Source organism: Hemicordylus capensis, chromosome 6 (assembly GCF_027244095.1).
Source record: "Hemicordylus capensis ecotype Gifberg chromosome 6, rHemCap1.1.pri, whole genome shotgun sequence".
NCBI lineage: Eukaryota > Metazoa > Chordata > Lepidosauria > Squamata > Cordylidae > Hemicordylus > Hemicordylus capensis.
This window is the reverse complement of record NC_069662.1, coordinates 16,240,739-16,265,826: the sequence shown is the minus strand read 5'-3', so window position 1 is coordinate 16,265,826 and position 25,088 is coordinate 16,240,739. Positions and strand designations below refer to the sequence as shown.

General features: G+C 45.6%; 1 protein-coding gene across 1 annotated transcript; it reads right to left on the bottom strand.

Annotated features, from left to right (window-relative positions):
• Positions 1-22: 22 nt before the first annotated feature.
• On the bottom strand, positions 23-21,627 carry LOC128331483 (carbonic anhydrase 4-like). The gene is made up of 10 exons (XM_053264957.1): positions 21,578-21,627; positions 20,683-20,818; positions 16,949-17,039; positions 16,760-16,789; positions 15,324-15,488; positions 14,359-14,507; positions 13,234-13,323; positions 10,554-10,632; positions 9,229-9,392; positions 23-1,979 (listed from the first exon to the last, which is right to left on the bottom strand). Exons 3-10 carry the CDS (start codon positions 17,022-17,024, stop codon positions 1,770-1,772), a joined length of 963 nt encoding a protein of 320 aa, XP_053120932.1. The 5' UTR covers positions 17,025-17,039; positions 20,683-20,818; positions 21,578-21,627; the 3' UTR covers positions 23-1,769.
• Positions 21,628-25,088: the final 3,461 nt, after the last annotated feature.

The window sequence follows — 25,088 nt, the reverse complement described above, 5'->3', positions numbered from 1 at the left end:
TAGGTCATTTCCAGATGGTCATTTTACTTTGGAAGAGCAAGGGTGCATTCACATATCACCCAGATTGAAGTCAAAGCTCCTGCGAGCTAACCAGGAGCACTCCACACATGATTTGGGTTTTTCACTGTGCATTGGCACGTAGCTCGATCTATGTATGGAGTAAAAAAACCTCCACTTTTTGCGTCAGGTTTTTTGGGCAAATTCGAACTTGCAGTCAAGCCTTGCAGTAAATCGCATGGCAAATCTGCTGTCTGGGAAAGCTCCTGATGCCTAGAACGCAAGGCTAAGGAAAATCTGGGATAGCTCCACCTGATTTCCTTAGACATGATCTTACTTGTATAGGAAAAAATGGGGGAAGGATGCCTGTACATTAAACCATGCCTGAATCATACTGGTTATGACACATTTTCCCAAATAAGCTCTGCAAAAAAACCCACTAACCCTTGATTTTACTTGCTTCTGTTCATGGGAATCTACACGTGCACACACTTGCTCGCTAAACCTGCTTAAATTAATTGCCACATGCATTCATCTTTTAAACCACAGCTTATTGATGGATATCAACCATTGTCAAAACTATTTTCACATTAGAGATCCCCAAATTCTTCAAATTTCAGGGGAGGAGAGGCAAATAACATTTTATGCTTCCCCGTCCCTGAAAATTTCCATTTTAAAAAAGGAAAAAAAAAGCTTTTCCACTATTGGGGAATTGTTTGCAGCCAACTCAATAAATACAGTCCTTTGTGACAGAGGATTATAGAAATACTTTCCACTATTAAAGAATTAAGTCTTATAGCAAGAAGAAAGAAACAGATCACACTTCCAAGAGGCCAGGTGAGGTAGTTAGGGTGGCGGTTTGCCTATGACGTTGAGCTGAGGGGTAATCTTGAAATGCAAAACTTGGTGGAGTTATTGCATGTTGCATCCCAAAATGTCTCACAGATGGTTTGGGCCATGACATGAAAAGAATGAAGGGCCACTTCACACATGCACACATATCGTTCAACACTTGATGCCTAAGTGCACCTGAATTCCATGGAAAAGTATTACCTTGGAGCTAACATTGGGTGTTGTGGACATTCTATGTGGGGTTATGTGTGAATGAGTTGTCTCGAGTCAGCATTGGGTGCACGTGCTTGTGTGAAATAAAGGTCAGATGTGTACCATCTGCCTACATCTGCTACAGTTATGGCCAAAGGAAATTTTGGAGTCGTCTTTAAACAAAATAGGCCCTTTCAGTCTTTGCACAGAGAAATCTGAATCTCAGAATCTTCACTGAAACTTCATTTGAATTTCTCAGTTTTGTGCTGATATTAGGTTTGGGGATATGGTATATTGACACTGCTCAGATTTTGGTGTTACACGTTGACTTGGAAACTTGCAAAACAACGTTAGACCTCGCATTCTAAAAAATAAATAAATCCAGATGTTAAATATTAGCTAGTTTTTGAATTGAATAGGACATCTGATTTTAACTGAAGCTATAACAGACTAAGGAGCACTCTCTTCCAAGAGCTGGGGATAGACAGCCGTAGGTGCTCCCTCCTGCCAAGACCCTTCTTCGGGTTCCTGGTCCTCTCTGGAATGTGCACATCCCCATATTTGTAGTGTCGTTTGCCAGTACTGCTGCTATTATAAGAGCTGGTGAAGAGGTAGATGGAGAAGGACTGGAGTTTTCTGAAGGAACAGGAAGAGTTGGGTGTAGCTTGGATCTCTCAGGAGATCATAGCAACACTCTTTCCATTTGTTTCCACCACCAGCTCCAGACTTTATACAAGTAAGAAGGATGCCAGAGTAGCAGTGAAAACAAAGTTGAGGAATGCTACTTGCTGCAAGCCTAGAGAAGCAGCAGAATCTTTCAGGGCAGCAGATGCTTCCACCTTCCGTTCCCCGAGCTCCTGCAGGGGGCGGTAGTTCTTCTGCAGATGGGGCCCATTGGAAGAATTTGTAGAATGGAGTTCAGCTGGAAAAGCCTCCACCTACAGAGGAGGGAGAAGGAGGAAGTCAGATTGAGGAAGGTGGAGCAAGGGCTGTGGCAACGTTGAGATCTGCCCTTCCAAATCCGGGACGTGGCAGTCTCACAGCAGGAGTGACAAGATTAATGTACCCTTTTGCTGGGATACTGTCGACAGGGCAACTTAACAGGATGAACACAAAATTGAACACCGTGATCTCAAGTTATAAGCAAGTTGTTTAATTGATTAAGCTACTTGTTCATAATGCAATGCCACTTTCTATAGCAGAGTATCTCCAGAACTACCCTAGACTGCATCTCACCTGCACATCCACTGCTATTTTTGTATCCCAACCATCTTCGAAGGAGCTGGAGGTACTGTGGATTGTTATTTCTCCCTTCCCAACAACCCTGCGAGGTAGCTGGGCTGAGAGATGGTGAGTGTCGCAAGGTATTCCATGCCTGCATGGGCATTTGAATCTCGGTCCTCACAGTCCTAGGCCAACCACCATGCCACACTGCCCCTACATTGTACATCCTTGACCACTCTCATTCATTTAAAACTGACTGTAACTCTTCAGCCAGGGGTCCTATCACAGTGCATTTTGTACACCAAACAGAAAAGTGTACAAAACCTCCAAGCTTGACCACCATAATGCACTCTATTTGGGGCTGCCTTTGTATGTAGTCTGGAAACTACAATTGGTACAGAATGCGGCAGCCAGGTTGGTCTCTGGGACAACCTAAAGGGACCATTTAACACCAATTCTGAAAGAATTGCACTGGCTGCCGATATGTTTCCGAGAGAAATACAAAGTTTTGGTCATTACCTATAAAGTCCTGAATAGCTTAGGTCCAGAGTACTTAAGAGACCACCTTCTTTGTCATGAACTCTGCCGCCTATTAAGATAAACCGTGGAGGTCCAGTTATGGTTGGCGCTGGCTTGTCTGGTGGAGACTCAGGGCCGGACCTTCTTTGTGGCTGCTCCAGGGCTTTGAAATGCACTCCCTGTCAAACCAGGAGCTTCTCCATCTCTGGTTGCTTTTAAAAATACCCATAAGATACACCTGTTTCCCCAGGTTTTAAATTTAAATTAATTTTAAACTGTTTTATTATTTTATTCTGTAAAATTGTTCTGATTGTTTTATTTTGTGAATTGTTTTTAATTGCTGAAACTATTTTATTTGTTTTTATTTTTATACAGTATTGTGATTTGGATTGTATACACCACCTAGAGAATTATATACCAGGTGGTATATAAAATTGATGAATGAATGGATGAATGAATGATAGTGCATATTTTGCAAGCACAGAAAGAGCACAGAACATTTTGTTGGCTGCAGAATTTGGCTTCCTGAAAAATCTTTGCTTTAATGTTTTTCTTCTTTTTCTTTTTTTAGAAAAGCAACTCTGAAACTAGTAGAGTGTGCTAAACTAGACCTGACTTGTGAGACATGTGAAACATGCCATGATGAGTTTTATTCCCACTTATAGGGAGTTGGCCTATACTGAATGTGTGTTTCTAAGTCTAGGGACCAAGGATAGCTTGGGACTTCTGTTGGTATATCGATCACCCTGTTGTCCAACAGAGTTCCTAACAGTGCTGATGGACCTGGTTGCTGAGCTGGCATTGGAGTGGACCAGGTCTGTTGGTGGTGGGGGACTTCAGTGTCCATTTTGGGAACGGGTTGTCAAGGGTGGCTTTGGAGTTCATAGTGGCTATGATGACTAAGGCCTATCCCAAGTGGTTTCTGGACTGACGCATAAGGCAGGTCACACGCTTGACTTGGTCTTTTGCTTTGATCAGGGTGGTGTCTCATGAGTGGGGACCCCTGTTATCTTCCCACTATCATGGATGAATCACCATCTGGTTAAGGTAAGACTTGTAACCACAACCCACCTCTGTAGGGGTGAAGGCTCCATTAGATTGGTCCGCCCGAGAAGGTTATTGGATCCAATAGGATTCCAAGAAGCCTTGGAAGGGTTTCCAGCTGGCTCTGCTAGAGATTCTGTTGATGCTCTGGCGCAAATACCAATTTCAAACTGGTTTTCGGGCGGGCTATGGGGTGGAGACTGCCTTGGTCGGCCTGATGGATGATCTCCAAGTGGCAATTGACAGAGGAAGTGTGACTCTCTTGGTCCTCTTGGATCTCTCGGCGGTTTTCGATACTACTGACCATAGTATCCTCCTGGAACGTCTGAGGGTGTTGGGGGTGGGAGGCACTGTTTTACAGTGGTTCCGCTCCTACCTCTTGGATAGATTCCAGATGATGTCGATTGGAGATTGTTGCTCTTCAAAATCTGAGCTTAAGTATGGTGTCCCTCAAGGCTCCATACTTTCTCCAATGCTTTTTAACATCTACATGAAACCACTGGGAGAGATCATCAGGGGATTTGGAGCTTGGTGTTACCAGTATGCTGATGACACCCAGATCTACTTCTCCATGTCAACTTCTTCAGGAGCTGGCATATCCTCCCTAAATGCCTGCCTGGAAGCAGTAATGGGCTGGATGAGGGAGAATAAACTGAAGCTGAATCCAGATAAGATGGAGGTACTTATTGTGCGGGGTCAGAACTCTAGAGACGATTTTGATCTGCCTGTTCTAGATGGGGTCACACTTCTCCAAAAGGAACAGGTTCGCAGTCTGGGAGTACTTCTGGATTCACACCTCTCCCTGGTTTCTCAGGTTGAGGAGGTGGCCAGGGGTGCTTTCTATCAGCTCCGGCTGATACGCCAGCTGCGCCCGTTTCTTGAGATCAACGACCTCAAAACAGTGGTACATCTGTTCGTAACCTCCAGACTTGACTTTTGTAATGCGATCTACGTGGGGCTGCCTTTGTACGTAGTCCAGAAACTTCAGTTGGTTCAGAACGCGGCAGCCAGGTTGGTCTCTGGGTCATCTCGGAGAGACCACGTTACTCCTCTGTTGATGGAGCTACACTGGCTGCCAATAGGTTTCAGGACAAAAACAAGGAGCTAGTTATAACTTACAAAGCCCTAAACAGCTTAGGCCCTGGGTATTCAAGAAAGCATCTTCTTCATTACGAGCCTCACCACCCATTGAGGTCATCTGAGGAGATCCGTCTCCAGTTACCGCCAGCTCGTCTGGGGGCTACACAGAGATGGGCCTTCTCAGTCGCTGCCCCGAGATTGTGGAATGCGCTCCCTGCTGAGATACGATCCTCCCCATCTCTGGCAATTTTCAAAGAACACCTGAAAAACCATCTTTTCACCCAAGCTTTCTCAGCTTCCTAATATTTTTGGGTTTTAATTTCTGGTTATTTTAAAATTGTTAAATTGTTTTTAAGTTTTTGTATATGTTTTTAACTGGTTTTATGTTATTGTAAACCGCCCAGAGATGAAAGTTTGGGGTGGTATACAAATTTGAGAGATACATAAATAAATAAATAACTAGATAAATAACTAGATAAAATAAATAAAATAAATAAAATATGGAATAAGGAACTTACTAGAGTGGTAAACACAATTGCTCTTAAGCATCCTCTTTGACCTGCTTTAAAGTCAGCCCCGTGTTATTCGGATGAACTGCGGGAGTTGATGCCGTAACGTAGATGACTAGAGCGCAAGTGGAGGAAGACTTGGCGTGAATCCAATAGATTGCAACACAGAGCTCATTTGAGGATCTATGCTCTGGCAGTGCATATGGCAAAGAAGCGGTTCTTCTCTGCCCGCATTGCTTCTGCAAATTCATGTCCAGCTGGGTTGTCTCGGGTAGTGAGGGGGCTAGTTCATGCCCCCTTCGCCTTGAATTTGAACTTGGAACCATCTATCATTCGCTGTGATGTTTTAAATTACCTTTTTGCAGATAAAATGTTTTGTATTTGCTCTGAACTAGACTCCATAGTTACTGCAGAGTCTATCACAGAGATGCTCAGCAACCCTTCTTGTAGGATTGAATTGGATCATTTTCAGTTTGTTACTTCTGATGATGTGGACAAGCTGCTTCGGACTGTACACCCCACCACCTGCTCTCTTGACCCTTGCACAACTTCTTTTTTCACCTGATAGTCATATTTTCCGAGAGGGTGTGGTAAATATCATAAATGCTTTGCTGAGGGAGGGCAGGATGCCTCCTTGTCTCAAGGAGGCTATTATTAGACCTTATTTGAAGAAACCTGCTTTGGATCCCTCAGAGTTAGCTAATTACAGGCCTGTCTCTAATCTTCTTTGGTTGGGCAAGGTGATTGAGCGAGTGGTTGCTTCTCAGCTCCAGGCAGTTTTGGATGACACAGATTATTTAGATCCTTTCCAGACTGGCTTTCGGGTGGGCTATGGGGTTGAGACTGCCTTGGTCGACCTGATGGATGATCTCCAATTGGCGATCAACAGAGGGAGTGTGATTCTGCTTTTGGATCTCTCACAGGCTTTTGAGATCATTGACCATGGTATCCTGCTGGGTTGCTTGAAGGAGGTGGGATTGGGTGGCACTGTTTTACAGTGGTTCCATTCCTACCCCTCTGACAGATTCCAAATGGTGTCATTTGGAAACTGTTGCTCTGAAAAAGTGAGAGCTAAAGTGTGAGGTTCCACAAGGCTCCATACTGTCTCCAATGTTTTTAACATCTACATGAAACCGCTGGGAGAGATCGTCAGGAAATTTGGTCTGTGATGCTATATGCTGATGACACCCAGATCTATTTCTCCATATAAACTTCATCAGGAAATGGCATGACCCCCTTAAGTGCCAGCCTGGAGGCGATATTGGGCTGGATGAGGGATAACAGGCTGAAGCTGAATCCAAACAAGACGGAGGTACTTGTCAAGGTCTGGCCAAATGCCAGGGAAGTTCACGGCTTGGCTGAACGCTGTCGACTGAATGACGTACGTTGTTTTTCAGCAAGGAGTAGACGGTTGGTGACAGGATTTATAGCGGAAGCCGATAGCTCCCAGCTGGCAATAATTCACGGCTTATCAGCCTTCAGCAAGAGGCATTTGCTCCTTCTAATAGATTCTAATTGCGTTCTGCATTTAGTGTGCCTGCGTTGTTGTGGTGTTTCATTGCATAGTTCTTCTTCCGATTGGTCTCTCACGCTTTCTGCTGACTCAGGTTGTTGTGCCTGCTCTAAATCATTAGTTGGATCTACCACAGCCGTTTCATGAACGCTGACAGCCAGGCTCTGCCCCTCAGACACTCCTGACTCGGCTGGAAAGTTGACAGCTTCCCCTTCCTCCTCGCTGTTGGAGATCGAGGGTGTGACAGTACTGTCTGTAGGGGATCGGGATCCGAGAGATGGTTTAGATCTGCCTGTTCTGGATGGGATTACACTCCCACTAAAAGATCAGGTTCATAGTCTGGGAGTGCTCCTGAATCCCAAACTCTCCCTGGTTTCTCAGGTTGAGGCTGTGGCCAGGAGTGCCTTTTATCAGCTTCAGCTGATATGCCAGAAACATCAATTTCTGGAGACAAATGATCTTAAAACGGTGGTACATATGCTGGTAACCTCTAGTCTTGACTTCTGTAATGCACTCTACATGGGGCTGCTTTTGTACATAGTTCAGAAACTACAATTGGTACAGAATGTGGCAGCCAGATTGGTCTCTGGGTTTACCCAAAGGGACCATATAACACCAATTCGAAAAGAACTGCACTGGCTGCTGCTATGTTTCTGAACGAAATGCAAAATACTGGTTATTACCTACAAAGCCCTTAATGATTTAGGTCCAGGGTACTTAAGAGAATGCCTTCTCTGTCGTGAACTCTGTCACCTATTAAGATCATCTGGAGAGGTCCGGTTACGGTTGCTGCCAACTCATTTGGTGGCAATTCGGGACTGGGCCTTCTCTGTGGCTGCCCCAGGGCTTTGGAATCCGTTTCCTGATGAAATAATTGCATCTTCTTCTCTGTTTGTTTTTTGGAGGACCCTGAAGATGTACCTATTTTCCCAGGCTTTTAAATGAAACCAAATTTTTAAGTTTTAATGTGTTTTTATTTATTATGATTTTTATCTTTTAATGAATTCTATATGCTTTATATTTTATATTATCTTTTAATTCTGTACACTGCCTAGAGATTTCTATATTAGGTGGTATGTATATTCAATAAACAAACAAACAAACAAATAAATAAATGGAGTTGTGGGTGGAGAGGTGAATTTGAACAAAACAGTGGAGGGGAGTCAATACTTAACCCTTTTCTTTGGGTCTGTTAACCAAAAATACACCCCCCCAGCTACTTTTCTTGTTGCAGAAGTAAAGATACACAAACTAAGCATCTTTTCCACCCATGGGTTGGAAAGCAGTTGGGAACGGGGTCATTTTGACCAAATGGCCCATACAGAAAGGGTTAAACACCCTTTCTCTGCTATTGCTCTGTTAAAGTTCAGACTCCCCATGCTGCAATAAGATCAAGGGATGCTTTCTTTGTCTCCCACATCACAGTTGGGCCCTACAGGTTGAGCACTCAGGATTTCAACACCCTTGGGCTCATGCCCTGTGAGTAGCAGAAGCAGAATAAATTATGCAAAACATGGAAACATTATGCAGAAATGCTTACATTGCATAATTTACATGGGCTCTTGAATCCAGTTCTTCTTTGTGCTGAATTCACACACACACACACACACACACACACACACACACACTGCATGGGCAGATTCTGACTCCAATGGCATTCCATGAAGAACCACCACAATTTGCCATAAAAGAAGTAATCAGTTCTTCATGGAAAACAAGAGACAACCAGCAGGTGGTGGTGCGAAAATTGTGCTAGGACACTGAAGTGCATATGGACAGAGGGTTGATTCACATTCCTAAGACTGAGGCCACATTCACATGTCATGTGGAACCAGGGGTTCATTGCACCATTGGAACCGCTCACCCCACCCCCCACTCTACTACAATCACTACAATCAATCTCTGGAGCAAAACTTCAGGCCGTGGAAGGGATGGGACTGGACTTGCATGTATTCGGACATAAGGGTAAAGGAACCTCAGACCCCTGCAACTCTGGCTTCCCATTACATGCAAATGTGGCCTATGGGTTTCTGCAGAAGTGTGTGGAGAGTGAACTCATGCTTGCAAAAGCACTGTTCCAGCACTTTTTGCAGCTCCCTGGAAACACCCCTGGTTTGATCTCCAGGCTTCAACCCTAGCACAGCTCCCAATTAACAGCACCTGGCTTCCACTTGTCTGTTGATGACTCAGTCCTCACAAAAAGTGATGGATCCCAGTTGTTCCTGCTCCCACCTCTTTATTGCAACTGAGTCCTCTCCTCTACCCTTCCTTCCACCTGCATGAGAATTCTGCACTCACCACTTCAAATGGCACCTCGATGGGTTCAGCAAAGATGGTCCAGATTACAACCTCATTGCAATTCGGGGTGGTGAGGGATCCAAGATAACGATAATAGCGGTCAAGATGTGTTTCACCTGTAAGGTCTTCTAGAGAGATGGAGCCCTCAAGCTCAGTGTCTTCACCTGTGTGGGAGGTGAAGGATTATCTCTGATCCACATTTAACCTTCTCTTAAGCCTCTTTTGATTATGTCAGGTCCCTAATGAGGGATGTTGGGAATTCTAGTTGTCTAAGTGCCAATGATTTCTTATAAAGAAGTTCCAGTATCCTCATGTAACTACAGTTCATGGTGCAAAGGTGGTGGTGGTGAGTCGGGGGCAAGGAGACTATTTTCAACTGGTTAGAATTTGTAATAAAGAGAAGGAAGAAGAACATGTTGGAGATGGAGTTCCAGTGCATCGACCTTTTGCACCAACTATCCTAATGACCACTAGGGGCACTGAGAGTAGAAGTAGTTAGTGAGGGTCCCCTTACCTGTTCTTGCTTTACCTCTACTCTATGACCCCGGCCTTGACTCCTCAGGTATTTCCTGTAGTGAGTGAGTCAACCTTCCTTTCCTCTTGGAGAGCAGATGGGAGCATCTCTCTCTCCCCACCTATTCATTATGTAGCTCATAGTTAGTTAGGATGTTTCCTATCTCAAATGCACTTAATTAATAAATCTTATTTTGTTTAGACTGCACGGCAATCTCCACACGTATTCTTAAATAGCTGCAACAACAAAGCTCTGCATTACTTCATAACTGGTGTGAGCAGCTTCCTCTTGGCACTTTGCTAAACAGTTACAAACTCCAACAGAACATTCCCAACTCATTGGCATAGCCTTTGGCCATTCTGGCTGGGTGTGATGGGAGTCGTTCAACAACACCTCCCAAGGAGGATCCAAGTTCAGAACATAGGAACATAGGAAGCTGCCTTCTACCGAGTCAGATCCTTGGTCCATGTCGCTCAGTATTGTCCTCACAGACTGGCAGCGCCTTCTCCAAGGTTGCAGGCAGGAGTCTCTCTCAGCCCTAACTTGGAGATGCCAGGGAGGGAATTTGGAACCTTCTGCATGCAAGCAAGAAGATGCTCTTCCCAGAACGGCCCTATCCCCTAAGTACCTTACAGTGCTACAGTGCTCACATGTGGTCTCCCATATAAATGCAAACCAGGGTGGACCATGCTTAGCAAAGGGGACAATTCATGCTTGCTACCACAAGACCAGCCCTGTGCTATCCATTATAGACACCAGCCCTTCCTTAGAACAATGAAAAGAAGCAGGGGACCTACACCAAAATACTCACCCTTTTTGGATACTTTTTTAAGGTTCTCTGTAAATGATTTCCATGATTCAGCAGCCTTGCCTTCAGCCAAATCAGAGCCCTGTGGTAGAAAACAAAATGCCAAGAATATTAAGCAAAGCATGGAAGGATTACGTAGGAAAATAACTCAGGAGTCCTAGCAGATAGCATTCCCCATTCCATGGAGGGAACCTCCTCTTTCCATGGAGGGAACCTCCATGGTTCTCAACCTGGGGTCCTCCAGATGTTGCTGAACTACAACTCCCATCATCCCCAGCTCCAATTTATTGTGGCTGGGGATGATGGGAGCTGTAGTTCAGCAACATATGTTGGTCCTCAGGTTGGGAACCACTAGTCTAACTAAATAACTTTCTCCTATACCTGGTTTTCCAGGGATGAGCAACGAGTATAGACATGAGAAGATGAGACTCATGATGCACACCACAGGCATTATCCAGTCAGTGCATATGATATTTCTGGAACTGCATTCTATACAAAACTCACAGTTACAATGAATGTACAGGTGAAACTCAAAAAATTAGAATATCGTGCAAAAGTCCATTAATTTCAGTAATGCAAATTAAAAGGTGAAACTGATATATGAGACAGACGCATTACATGCAAAGCGAGATAAGTCAAGCCTTAATTTGTTATAATTGTGATGATCATGGCATACAGCTCATGAGAACCCCAAATCCACTATCCCAGAAAATTAGAATATTACATGAAACCAATAAAACAAGGATTGTAAATAGAACAATATCGGACCTCTGAAAAGTGTAAGCATGCATATGTATTCAGTACTTGGTTTGGGCCCCTTTTGCAGCAATTACTGCCTCAATGCGGCGTGGCATGGATGCTATCTGTCTGTGGCACGGCTGAGGTGTTATGGAAGACCAGGATGCTGCAATAGCGGCCTTCAGCTCTTCTGCATTGTTTGGTCTCATGTCTCTCATCCTTCTCTTGGCAATGCCCCATAGATTCTCTATGGGGTTCAGGTCAGGCGAGTTTGCTGGCCAATCAAGCACAGTAATCCCATGGTCATTGAACCAGGTTTTGGTACTTTTGGCAGTGTGGGCAGGTGCCAAGTCCTGCTGGAAAATGAAGTCAGCATCCCCATACAGCTTGTCTGCGGAAGGAAGCATGAAGTGCTCCAAAATCTCCTGATAGACGGCTGCGTTGACCCTGGACTTAATGAAGCACAGTGGACCAACACCAGCAGATGACATGGCTCCCCAAATCAACACAGACTGTGGAAACTTCACACTGGACTTCAAGCATCTTGCATTGTGTGCCTCTCCATTCTTCCTCCAGACTCTGGGTCCTTGGTTTCCAAATGAGATGCAAAAGTTGCTCTCATCAGAAAAGAGGACTTTGGACCACTGAGCAACAGACCAGTTCTTAGAGCCCCTGGTGGCGCAGTGGTAAAACTGCCGCCCTGTAACCAGAAGGTTACAAGTTCGATCCTGACCAGGGGCTCAAGGTTGACTCAGCCTTCCATCCTTCCGAGGTCGGTAAAATGAGTACCCAGAATGTTGGGGGCAATATGCTAAATCATTGTAAACCGCTTAGAGAGCTCCGGCTATAGAGCGGTATATAAATGTAAGTGCTATTGCTATTGCTATTGCTATTATTTTCTTGAGCCCAGGTAAGATGCTTCTGACGTTGTTTGTTGTTCAGGAGCGGCTTGACAAGAGGAATACGACATTTGAAGCCCATGTCCAGGATCCGTTTGTGTGTGGTGGCTCTTGATGAACTAACTCCAGCCTCAGTCCACTTCTTGTGAAAGTCCCAACACTTTTGAATGGCCTTTTCCTGACAATCCTCTCCAGGCTGCGGTCATCCCTGCTGCTTGTGCACCTTTTTCTTCCACACTTTCCCCTTCCACATAACTTTCTATTAATGTGCTTTGATACAGCACTTTGGGAACATCCAACTTCTTTTGCAATTACCTTTTGAGGCTTTCCCTCCTTATGGAGGGTGTCAGTGATGGTTTTCTGCACAACTGTCAAGTCAGCAGTCTTTCCCATGATTGTGATTCCTAATGAACCAGACTGAGAGACCATTGAAAGGCTCAGGAACCCTTTGCAGGTGTTATGGATTGATTAGCTGATTGGAGTGGGACACCTGGAGCCTAGACTGTTGAACCTTTTCACAATATTCTAATTTTCTAGGATTGTGGATTTGGGGTTCTCATGAGCTGTACGCCATGATCATCACAATTATAACAAATTAAGGCTTGACTTATCTCGCTTTGCATGTAATGCATCTATCTCATATATCAGTTTCACCTTTTAATTTGCATTACTGAAACTAATGAACTTTTGCACGATATTCTAATTTTTCGAGTTTCACCTGTATGAGTTTGAATGCTAAGAAAACACAATATTGCTTCAACAGAAAAACTTTTTGAAGAAAGGCATACATTACTGTACAGAAAGGCCTACCACCTGTACAGAATATGGCACATCTCTTCTATATATTACAAACTTAAACTGTTTAACCTTTATTACATCTTTCCAGGGAACTCTGGGAATTGTAGTTCTGTGTGAGAGAGGCAGCAAGGATCACCAAATGATAATTCCCAGCATTCTTTGTGGGGAGCCAGGGTGGCTAATGGGCTATCAAACAGATATAAATTTGTAAGACAAAAAACATGCAGATCTTGATCTCCGCTCCTTACATCCAGAAAGAATCCCAGAACAGCAATTCCTTCTGGGTCCTTCAAGGCCTCTGAGATGTTCATGTTGTTTTTAGTATGCACAATGTGTAACTGAGGAAAGAAGCAAAAAGAGAGCGAAATACAATTAATTTGGGATCTCTCCGCTGATCCACTCTGCTCTTTCTTGCGGGGAGGTGGGGCTCAAGGCAAAGATAGGTCTCCTGCCTGCCTCCCCCTATCCTGGGGCCTGCCCTCTGACTTCCAAAATGCTCTCTGTCTTGGGAGCCCTACATACTGACTCAAAATATGTGGAGGCTACATTGTTAGTCAGCAAAGGAAAACATGTGCTCGGAGGAATGCTGCTCTTTATGACCACTTTATGGCATCGTTCTAGCACAAATTAAGAGGACTTCAGATGTTGCAACAGTGTTGCTGCAAGCACTGAAGCTGTAGCGGGTGGTCACGCCACTCATAAAGGCATAGGGGACCCATGCAGGCTTCAGATCTGGCAACCTGGCAACTGGACAAAGAGGCACCTTCCAAAGTGGCGATTCTCTCATATTTAGCAGCAGGGAGAGCAGCTGGTCCTGTCCAGCCCCAGCACAGCATCCTTCCAGTGGCTGTTGGTGCTTTAGTCTCTCCCTCTCTCCGTCTTCCTGCTTTAAATGTCTGTGAGCCCTTTGGGGACAGGGAACCATCTTACTGTTTCCCCCTATGTAAAAGTTCACTTTGAGAACTTTTTGCTGTTGTTGAAAAGTGGCCTATAAATCATAGTAATAATAGTAATTCTTGTGCCTAGTATTAAGGTAAAGGTAAAGTTGTGCCATCGAGTCGATGTCGACTTCTGGAGACCACAGAGCCCTGTGGTTGTCTTTGGTAGAATACAGGAGGGGGTTACCATTGCCTCCTCCCTCGCAGTATGAGATGATGCCTTTCAGCATCTTCCTATATCTCTGCTGTGTTTCCCATTGTCTATAGGAGTTTCCCATCGTCTGTGAAACACACCAGCAGGGATTCGAACCAGCAACCTCTTGGTCCCTAGGCAAGTTACTCCCCCGCAGTGCTATTAGGTGGCTGTGCCTAGTATTAGTTGTGCCTAATTATTATTCTGCTCCAACTCACTGGGATGGGGAAATAGATCCTTACCTCCATGGAGTACCGTTTGCCATTAACATAATGCTCGGCTCCTGGCCTGGAGAAACCGTTTCCCCAGTGGAGGTGAAAGGCTTTGGCTGTGTACGTCCCTGAAAGGCCATAGCCATGGAGGTGGAGGCCCTCACCCAGTTCTATCTCAACTGCAGGCAAAAAGGGAGAACCATTCATAGACACATTTCTATGAAGTCCCAAAGGTCCAGAATTCGTCACCAAGAACCCTCCCCGACTTTCGCAGCCTTCGTCACTGTGACAGGAACCAGTTATTTCACTAGGCACAATTTAGTTCATACACTGAGCCCATAAAAACAAAGTTAAAGGTTTGTATCTACTTCCCAGTTTTCTATTCTAAAAAGGTTTAAAGGCAGGGGTTCTCCATCTTGGGTCCCCAAATGTTGCTGGATTACAGCTCCCATTGTACCTAGCTGGCCATGTCTTTAGGCTGGGCATGTTGAGAGCTGTAGTCCAAGAACCTCTGGGGAGCCAAGGTTGAGAGAACCTCTGCTTTAAAGGAGTGTGGTCTGCAGAAGCAACGGAGGGAACATTCGATGGTGTGTGAATCCTATTGGTGCACACACGGTAGTGCATTAACCAATGGCAAAGGCCAAGGACCTTGATCCAAATAAACTTAGTTAAATACACATTTTGGGCATGGATGAGTTAAGTTGTACTTCACTATCAGAAATATGGGAAACCCTGGACTATATTAACAACTTCTGTAAACAAATATCACAAAAGTATGGGGGGATCCACTTTTTTTGTCAGAAATGGCACGGCAGGGATGGATGAAAAGCTGCTATAGCCCCCCCAAAGCTTGCTAGCTTCACCTGGTAAGTACTCCCTTTTTTTTTTTGCTTTGTGAAGTGCCTTCTTGTTTCCCAACTTTCCCCCTGCTACCTTAAGGACTAGAAACCAACCTTGCTTTTTTATTTAATTAAATGAAAAGATCACATGCTCACCTGTTTTCCCATTGTTCTTCATTTCTAGCAGTTTTTTGCTGTCGTCATAGCCAGTGAGGGTCACAGGGCCCAACCTGGAGTTGTGGATGCATTCAGAAGTGACAATGTCGATGGGGGACTGTTTCTTCCCATTACAGTGACCGATGGAATGCCAAGTTTCCGGTCCTTGCAAAGAAGAGAAGGAGAGCCCAAGAACAAGAAGGGAGGAGTTAGCATGATAATTAGCCCAGCTTTATTCCTAACAAGAGGTGCCAGCCTAGTCCCGGAACATAGGAACATAGGAACATAGGAAGCTGCCATATACTGAGTCAATAGGTCCATCTAGCTCAGTATTGTCTTCACAGACTGGCAGCAGCTTTTCCAAGGTTGCTGGCAGGAATCTCTCTCAGCCCTATCTTGGAGAAGCCAGGGAGGGAACTTGAAACCTTCTGTTCTTCCCAGAGCAGCTTCATCCCCTGAGGGGAATATCTTACAGTGCTCACACATGTAGTCTCCCATTCATATGCAACCAGGGTGGACCCTGCTTAGCTAAGGGGACAAGTCATGCTTGCTACCACAGGACCACCTCTCCTCTCCTCTCCAGAAGCATATGGGTAAGTGGTTATCATAGGAAGCTCCCTTAAACTGAGTCAGACTTTTTGGTCCGTCTAGCTCAATATTGTCTACACTGACTGGCATCAGCTCTCCAAAAGTTCAGACAGGCGTCTTTCCCAGCCCTACCTGGAGATGCTGCCAGAGATCGAACCTGGAACCCTTCTGCATGCAAAGCAGATGCTCCACCATGGTTACTCATGTTGGAAGTTAAAGGACTTTGCGCTATCTCTTTGCCTCAGACAGTGGAGGACAGACTAGTAAGTCAGAGGGGCTAGAGGGACAAGACATTTGTCATCACTTCTCCACTGCTCTGATGCTATCCCTTTGAAATGTAGATTGCTACTTTTAGGGATTCAACTTCCTTCCTCTCTCTCCTCCTACCTGCCTGTCTACCTTGCAACATGGCAAGCTTCTCTCCCTGCACCATATGTGCAGAGAGGATGCAGAATCCATCTGCATCCAGCTATATAGATAATTAGAGATCCTAAATCCTCACTTTCCTATCTAGAATGGAGTTCCTTAATAAATGCCTTTTATATTGATTTGACACTATGAATTGGCTCCAAGTTACTTTACTCTCAGCACACACGCATGCTTAACGAAATTTCCGCTGTGTTGTGCCTCTGTGCACTCTGCTATAATGAGAAAGGGATTCTCTCACCACAGAGAATTTCCAACAACTCAGGGGGTTGTTATTTAGGGCACTTTGTACATGTTCAGAGACACATTTTATACATACTGGAGCTTTGGAATTGCAAATAGTTTCTGGTCTGCGTTGCCCTGGCTCAATTAAGCCTTGTTTGGAATCTAGGAGTGAAAAGAAGGATTGTAGTTTTTCTTACCACAGTGGTGGTCATTATAGCACCAAGCACCTACAATGAGAAGAAGGAGAAATGGAGTGAGCTTAGAGAAGAGAGGCCCAATCCAATCAAGGGGAGGGTGCAATTCCACCACAAGGGCTTCTTTCACCCCCTTCCTCCACTAGCAACACTGAGTCCTTTCAGATGTGGGGGTGAGCACCATGGTGTTACCTTCTGAGCTGGCATAGCATCCTCCTGAGAGGAGAAAGGTCACCGTGATGGCTCCTTGGACCCACATGAGAGCCATGTTGTGCGGGGTCAGCTGCAGAAAGGGAGAAGGAGAAGGAGAAAGTAGGTTAAACAAGGCAATGCTTGAGCAAGCAATATCAGAATCCAGAATTACTTGTTTAAGAGTACATACGAACATAAGAACAGCTCTGCTGGATCAGGCCCAAGGCCCATAAGAACATCAGAACAGCCTGGCTGGATCAGGCCCAAGGCCCATCTAGTCCAGCATCCTGTTTCAGACAGTGGCCCACCAGATGCCGCTGGAAGCCACAGGAAGGAGTTGAGGGCATGCCCTCTCTCTTGCTGTTATTCCCCTGAAACTGGTACTCAGAGGCATCCTGCCTTTGAGGCTGGACGTGGCCTATAGCCCTCCGACTAGTAGCCATTGATAGACCTCTCCTCCATGAAGTTATGGAGGAAGTGAAAACATATTTCCCATCCAGTCCAGGCTGCCACACACAGCAGCCAACCTAGTACACTAGAGAAGCTTGCAAGCAGAGGAAAGAAGGCGTCCGTTGCCTCTCTTGGTGCTCCCGAGCACCTGCTGTTCAGAGAATGCCCCCTCTGATCCTGATGGAAGTCAATAGTGACCAAGGCTATTAGCTGCTGGTAGCCCTGCCCTCCATGAATCTGCCTAATCCTCTTTTAAAACCATCTGGATTGGTGGCCACCATGGCATCCAGAGGCAGCGAATTAAATAGTTTAACTCTGTCTGGTGTAATGAAGTTCTTCCTTTTGTCAGTCCTGAATCTCCCTGCACTGAGTGGAGAGGGGAACCTACAAAATCACCCCTGCAACTCCTCTGCCCCCCGAGGGCGGGCAGATCTTAGAAACCCACCCCCAGCAACTAGGAGGTCTAGAAACTTATTATCATTATTTTTAAAGCACTCTGATGTGATTGGAACTTCTTGTATGTGGCTGCTGCCCCATACCATGGCGAGATTATATTCACATAGGCTGTGGGGTGAGGAAGTGCTACACAAAAGAGCGACACACGTGGAAACAAACTGAATGCCAAGAAACTGATGCCGAAACCTCACAGCTAATTAAACGTCTAACTCTGGCTGCCAAAAGCCACCCCTTCCTGCGTGCCCTTGTTGCCTGGAATTGGAACAGGGCTGGTATAATTAAAGTTGGATCCATTAATGGTTGTGTGTGTGTGTGTGGTGTAATTTACAGATGGTTTTATAGGAGGCTGCTTTGTGCTGAGTCAGGCCGTTCATCTAGCCCATTATTGCCTGCACAGACAAGCAGTGGTTCTCCAGGGCTCTCCAACGGCTTTTCCAGCCTACCTGGAGATACCAGGGATGGGTCAGGGACCTTCTACCTACAAATCCGATGCTCTGCCATTGAGATACGGTCCTTCCCGGAGGTGCTCCAGCTCTCCCTATTTTCAGGTACCTGGCCCTGCCTGGTGCATCGCTATTCCTGCTTTGTCGTTTTTTTGCCTTTGGGGGATGTCTTGTTAACATGGTTAGGGGGGGTTGCTAGCATTGTTGTTCTTCAGGGCTCCACTGCCTTCTTAGGGTCTCTAGAAGTTAAATCTCAGAGAGGGCAGCAGATGCATCATCTCTTGCAACCAGGCATGCACATTGCCTCCCATTTCAATGCACTGCAGCTGCTGGAGTACATTTTGAACGATTGACAGATTGCTGTGGAGCAATTAGGTTCTCCTAGTACAGGGGTCCCCAACCTTTTTTTTTTTAACAAGTGTGTCCCTTCTGTCATAGACCTTCAGAATGCACACACAAATTTAAGTGTCACAGTTATGAGACACAGGCTGCTATAGTCACTGGCTCACATACACACTAAGTTACCCATAGGCAGTCATACTGAAATTAATGGGACACATTTCCATAGGAGTACTCAGTGCTGATTTTCTGAAGCCTGTCAGTCAGGAACATAGGAAGCTGCCATACACCGAGATGGACCATTGGTCCATCTAGCTCAGGATTGTCTACACAGACTGGCAGCAGCTTCTCCAAGATTGCAGGCAGGAGTCTCTCTCAGCCCTATTTTGGAGATGCCAGGGAGGGAACTTGGAACCTTCTGCATGCCTGCATACATATGCTCTTCCCAGAGCAGCTCAATCCCCTAAGGAGGGTCTCTTACGGTGCTCACACATGTAGTCTCCCATCCAAATTCAACCAGGGCAGACCCTGCTTAGCAAAGGAGACAAGTCATGCTTGCTACCACAAGACCAGTTCTCCTCCCATAGGCTGAGGGGAGGGGTATGGTGACTTTCAGCATGTCTTCACCATCCTTGACATTGTCGAGAAAGTGTCAGCTTCAAGTTGGCGGTCCTCTCCTCCTGGGAGTCCTTCAAGTACCCCAGGAGTAAGAGCACCCCTGTTGGGAATCCCTGTCCTACTACATCTTTAACCAAACCCTCCTGGCTTTAAACTTTAAACTTTAGACAAGTACATGAATTGCAAGCCGAAGGGATGGCCGACTTTTCAGTTATTTGTAACAGTGGTGCTGGAGAGAGCTGTAGATGTTGCAAGCATGCCTCTGGTTTTGTCTGTGAAATGTCAGAGAGGATGGAGTTACATGGCAGTGAACAAGTCCAAACCAGTGTTAAGACTGCAACTTCCGATGTTCTAATGATGCCACATTTGTTGGAAATGTCTGTGTAAAGAGGTTGCATGAAAATTGCACGTAGACCATCATACATCATGATGACATATGCGTTTTTTCATTGCACCTATTCAGAGAAGCTATGATAGGCTGCTGTTTCTTGGTATGTTTGTGCAAAGTGAAAAGGTTCCAGAATGACTGTCATACAGAGCAACGGCAAGAAGTAGTTTGTATATAGGAAATTGCAACATTTTAAGTGGCTTTAATATGTGAGAGAGCAAAGCCGTGGAACCCCATTTAAATGCCAGGGCTACATTGGAAAACATGAGAAGAAACAACAACAACCAACAACAACAACAATAAAATAATCAGATGGAACTCACTACCACAAGATGATGGATTCAAAAACAGACAAATACATGGAGGATAGATTTCTCAGTAGCTTTGATAGACACAATGGAACCTCCATGTTCTGAGGCAGCGTTCCTCTGAACTCTAGACACTGGCAACAAAAACGCAAGGGAAGGTTCTCTGCACTGCTAGTAAATGCTCAGAGACATCTAGCTGGTCACTGTCGGAAACTGGCTAGTTGGGTCCTTGTTTCACTCTAGCAGAACAATTCTTGTGTTCCTAGTGAAGCGCATTGCAAGTGCACCTCTGAACATGTGTTAAGTGCATTCCTTAAGAATACAACAAATATTTATATACTGCTTTTCAGCAAAATTTCCCAAAGTTCCTCCCATCACTCAAAATAACCACAGTACAGCACAATATATCTGCAGCAACTAGGCTGCAAGGCTTACTCACCAGGATTACAAGACACTGAAGAGTGTAAAATCACAGTGGCTGATTTCATTCTCTAAACCAGGGGCTCTCCAACTTGGGTCCTCATATATTATTGGACTACAACTCCCATCATTTCCAGGGATGATAGGTGCTGTGTAGTCCAACAACATATGGGGTCCCAAGTTTGAGAACTGCTGCCCTAAACCAACCAGATGTTTCCTCCCCTGGGTCTTTGCCAGTGCCTCCTAGAGGCAAAATATGCTTTCTCCAAGTCCCCCTCCTTCCTTCATCCACCTGGTCCCAAGTAGACTCACCTGTCTAGTGTGCGTCTCTTTCTGTCCTGCTGGACAAGGGGACACTGATGGTGGCAAGAGAGCATCCTGTCTTCTTAGAGAGATATATATGCATCAAGGTCACCGCCCAGTCTGACTACCGGGCCGGGTGGAATTACTGAGAATGGGAGGGTAAGTTACAAGGAAGGAGGGGAAAGGAGAGGAAGAACACAGGCAGGCAAGATGAAGAGAAAAGGAAAAGTCTTACACAAATCCACTCTCTGCTGAACCTCCCATACCAGTCTCTGGGACAGGAGGCAGCTTATATTAAACCATATTATTGGTTTTCACAGGGGATGTGAGCAAGTCATTGCACAATTAGGAAATGACTCTTAGTAGCTTTTGAACACGAGGAAGAACACGTTCAGAGGTATTCCACCTCTTGCCTCCACATAAGCTTGACTCCTGTAGTGCTTGATGCTCTAACCACTAGAATCTACTCCCTTCTGAGAAGTAGGTCGTCCTGACTCATGTACAGTTCATGTAACGTACCAATGATGTAATATACCACTGCTCATCAGGGGAAGTTCCAGATTACTCTCTTAGTATGTTTTCATTTAAACATTCTTCCTCATAACAACATGGGTAGCTGCCATATACTGAGTCAGACCATTGGTCCATCTAGCTCAGTATTGTCTTCACAGACTGGCAGCGGCTTCTGCAAGATTACAGGCAGGAGTCTCTCTCAGCCCTATTTTGGAGATGCCAGGGAGGGAACTTGGAACCTGCTGCATGCATATTCCTCCACCCCACCCCCTAAGGAGAATATCCTACAGTGCTCACATGTAGTCTCTCATTCAAATGCAATCCAGGGCAGACCCTACACAGCAAAGGGGATAATTCATGCTCCTCGCTACCACAAGACCAGCTCTCCTACCTGCCACTGAGTTGCCAACTTTTTTTCTGAAGAGTTTCTTGTGTCTTTCTGTGTATCAAGACAAGGAGAAATTCAGCAATTGTTCCTGTTCCTGACATGGATATGCGTGAGTAAGTGTGTGTGTGTGTGTGTGTGTGTGTGTGTGTGTGTGTGTGTGTGTGCGCGTGTGTCGGGGGGGACAGACCACCCTGGATTTCTGCTTGTTGTGTAGCTGTTAAGAGCACAGAAGCCTGGCATTGAAACAAACATTGACAACTATTTCCTCTCTGATGGCAGACCCTTTTCACTGTTCCAGGAGTCCCAACTGTACTCCTACATGACATATCTTGAAAACCTCTCTGTGAATTCAGGACCCCTGACTCCAAATCCATGGTGATTTGCCAACTGATCAGGAAAAATAACCTGGCTTGTTCCTGTGCAATCAAAGAGTGATGGGTGAGGGTTTTTGCAGTCAGAAGATGAGGAACTCAAGAAGCTGCCATATTATTTATCTATGTAAACCGTCCTGAACCATTTTTGGAAGAGCGGTATAGAAATCGAATAAACAAACAAACAAATAAGCTGAGTCAGACTCTTGGTCCATCTAGCTGAGTTTTTTTTGCAGTGACTGGCAGTGGCTCTCCTCCGGGGTTTCAGGAAGGGGAGATCACCTCCCTGGAGATGAACCTAGGACTGTCTGCATCTCAGGCTCAGTCCCTGAAGCATGTGCTCTTCTACTGAGCTACCAAAACGTTTGGTCTGAAAGTGATAGGATATATATATAGGAAGCTGCCAGATACTGAGTCAGACCATGGGTCCCTCTAGCTCAGTATTGTCTTCACAGACTGGCAGCAGCTTCTCCAAGGTTGCAGGCAGGAGTCTCTCTCAGCCCTATCTTGCAGAGGCTACCAGGGAGGGAACTGGGAACCTTCTGCAGGCAAGCAAGCAGGCAGATGCTCTTCCTAGAGCAGCCCCATCCCCTAAGTGGAATATCTTGCAGTGCTCACACACGTCTCCCATTCAAATGCAAACCAGGGTGTACCCTGTTAGCAAAGGGGACAATTCATGCTTGCTACCACAAGACCAGCTCTCCTCTTGAGCCTTCCCTTCTCTCCTGGTCTTGTGGTATAAGAAATAAAAAGCTGTCTTCATTTCATGTCAGTCAGAAGAACACTGGTCCATCTTGGTCAGGACTGCACAACTCAAATGCCCCGGTGGGCCGGAACCATCCACAACTTGGTATGCGGGGGCTGAGGTCAAATTCTTAGCATATTATTACATTAAATATTATTAGTTACTTGTGGCTCTATTCCCCCTGTCAATGGACCCATAGTTTAAACCAAGGATAGTGGCCAGAGAACAGGTCCTGTCCCTCCCTGCTCAATCAGTGGGGCCCCTAGAGTGAATGCCAGCCCCAAACAAATGCCAAGTCCTCTCTTCTCCCTAAATTGTTTTTGCTTTCAGGCTGCAATGCTAGGCATGCTTACATGGGAGTAAGCCTCACTGGGCAGACCATGGAGCATATTTCTGAGAAAGCATGCAAGAACAGGATGGCGCTATAAGGCAGTTCCCAGCTCCTGTGTTGCTGCAGGATACTTGGGGGCCAGTAAAATAGTCCCTGAAGGCTAAATCCGCCCCCCTGGGCCTTATGTTGTGCAGGTCAATGGACTTTGGCCTTGAGGTTGTTTTAATGAAAGGTGGTATAAAAATATAAATATAGTCCACTGACTGACAGCCAGGGATTGATCCTGGGACCAGAGGTGGTCCAAGGCATGGCAATATTATTGACTGATTGGTTGATTGATTGATTTGATTTGATTTGATTTCTATACCGCCCTTCCAAAAATGGCTCAGGGCAGTTTTACACAGAGAAATAATACATACATTATTACCTGAGACAAGGCGCCAAATGCTGCCTCGCCTCAAGTCACTTGTGAGAGTGAGCCCCTTTTCAGACAGACCCTTGCAAGCACAGCCAAATTCAGGCACAAGCTAAGCAAGCTACAGCTTAAAGGTGAAGTGTGCCGTTGAGTTGGTGTCAACTCCTGGCGACCACAGAGCCCTGTGGTAGAATACAGGAGGGGTTTACCATTGCCTCCTCCCACACAGTATGAGATGATGCATCTTCCTATATCACTGCTTCCTGATATAGTCTGGGAAACATACTAGTGGGGATGGGAACCGGCAACCTCTGGCTTGCTAGTCAAGTCATTTCCCTGCTGCGCCATTAGGTGGCTAAGCTACAGCTTAGGCCCTCAAATTATGTCTGGTGGCTATGGGCCACCTCCAGCCTCAGAGGCACGATGCCTCTAGATACCAGTTGAGAGGGCATGCCCTCACCTCTTTGCTTGTGGGCTCCCCCCGAAGCCTCTGGTGGGCCACTGTGTGAAACAGGATGCTGGACTAGATGGGCCTTGGGCTTGATCCAGCAGGGCATGTTCTTATTATGAGGGGGTCTCTGAATACAAAAACATGACTAAATTTCAAGTTCTACGTAATGTGTTTTCATTTAAAGGCATTTCTAGTGCAAATGGGTTTATTGCAAGAGAATTGTTTTTGTCAGAGAATTAGTGTTTTGTTGCCTCTTTATTTTTACTTTAATTAAGTAAAATTAACGCTTTGTTGTTTCAATTTTTCATTGCCCTTTTCCTCAGAATAATAATCTTTCCCCCCGTAATGCTTCTAAGCTGGACATAGCTTAGTTCCTCAGATGTCATAATCCTGCTTGCAACTTTTGAAAGTGGTACGGGGCGGGGGGGAGGAGGGGAGGTTGCCTGTAGCCTCCTCCTCTCTCCCGATGCTTCTTGCAAGCTTTGCAAGGAGTGTGAGGAAAAGCACTCCTCATGCTCGTGAAGCTTGCAAGGGTCAGATTGCTCCCAAACCGCTTCTCTCATGGCAGCAGCAGGGAGCAACCCTAATAATCCACTGCCTGAGGCAACCCGCCTTGCCTCATGAAAGCGCCGCCCCTGCCTGGGACCTTCTGCATGTAGAGAACGTGCTTTTGCTCCTTTCTCTACAGCTGGGGTTAGATTCCAAAAATACTGTCTCTGCCCTGTCTGTGTCTTCTCACGGGATTCTCCTCACCTACCGAAGACCCCAGGAAGGGAAACTAAGCCTAATGTTTTGAGGGGCAGGGTTTCTATCCCATGCGCATTAAGGGACATATGCCATATATATGTTTTCTCCCTCTAAACTCTCTCACAAGAGTTTTGTGACTAAACAAAGGTTGCCACTTAGGGGTTGCCAACTGTCCCTCATTATGCGGGACGCCCCTCATTTCAGGGATGAAATGTTGGTCCCTATAGGGACAGCATTTGTCCCTCATTTTGGTGGCGGGGCGAGCAGCTTATTATTTTTAGAAGTTTTTGGTTGAAAGGTGCTATAACTTGAATATGTTCTAAATAATAACAACTAGCCAACCCCGCACAGAACATCTGCGTGCTCTTTGGGGCTGGCAGTTATCTCTCTCCCCCCCCCCTTCTGCCCCAGTCTCCACTTCCGGGCCCAGCCACCTCTCCTCCCCACTGCCACT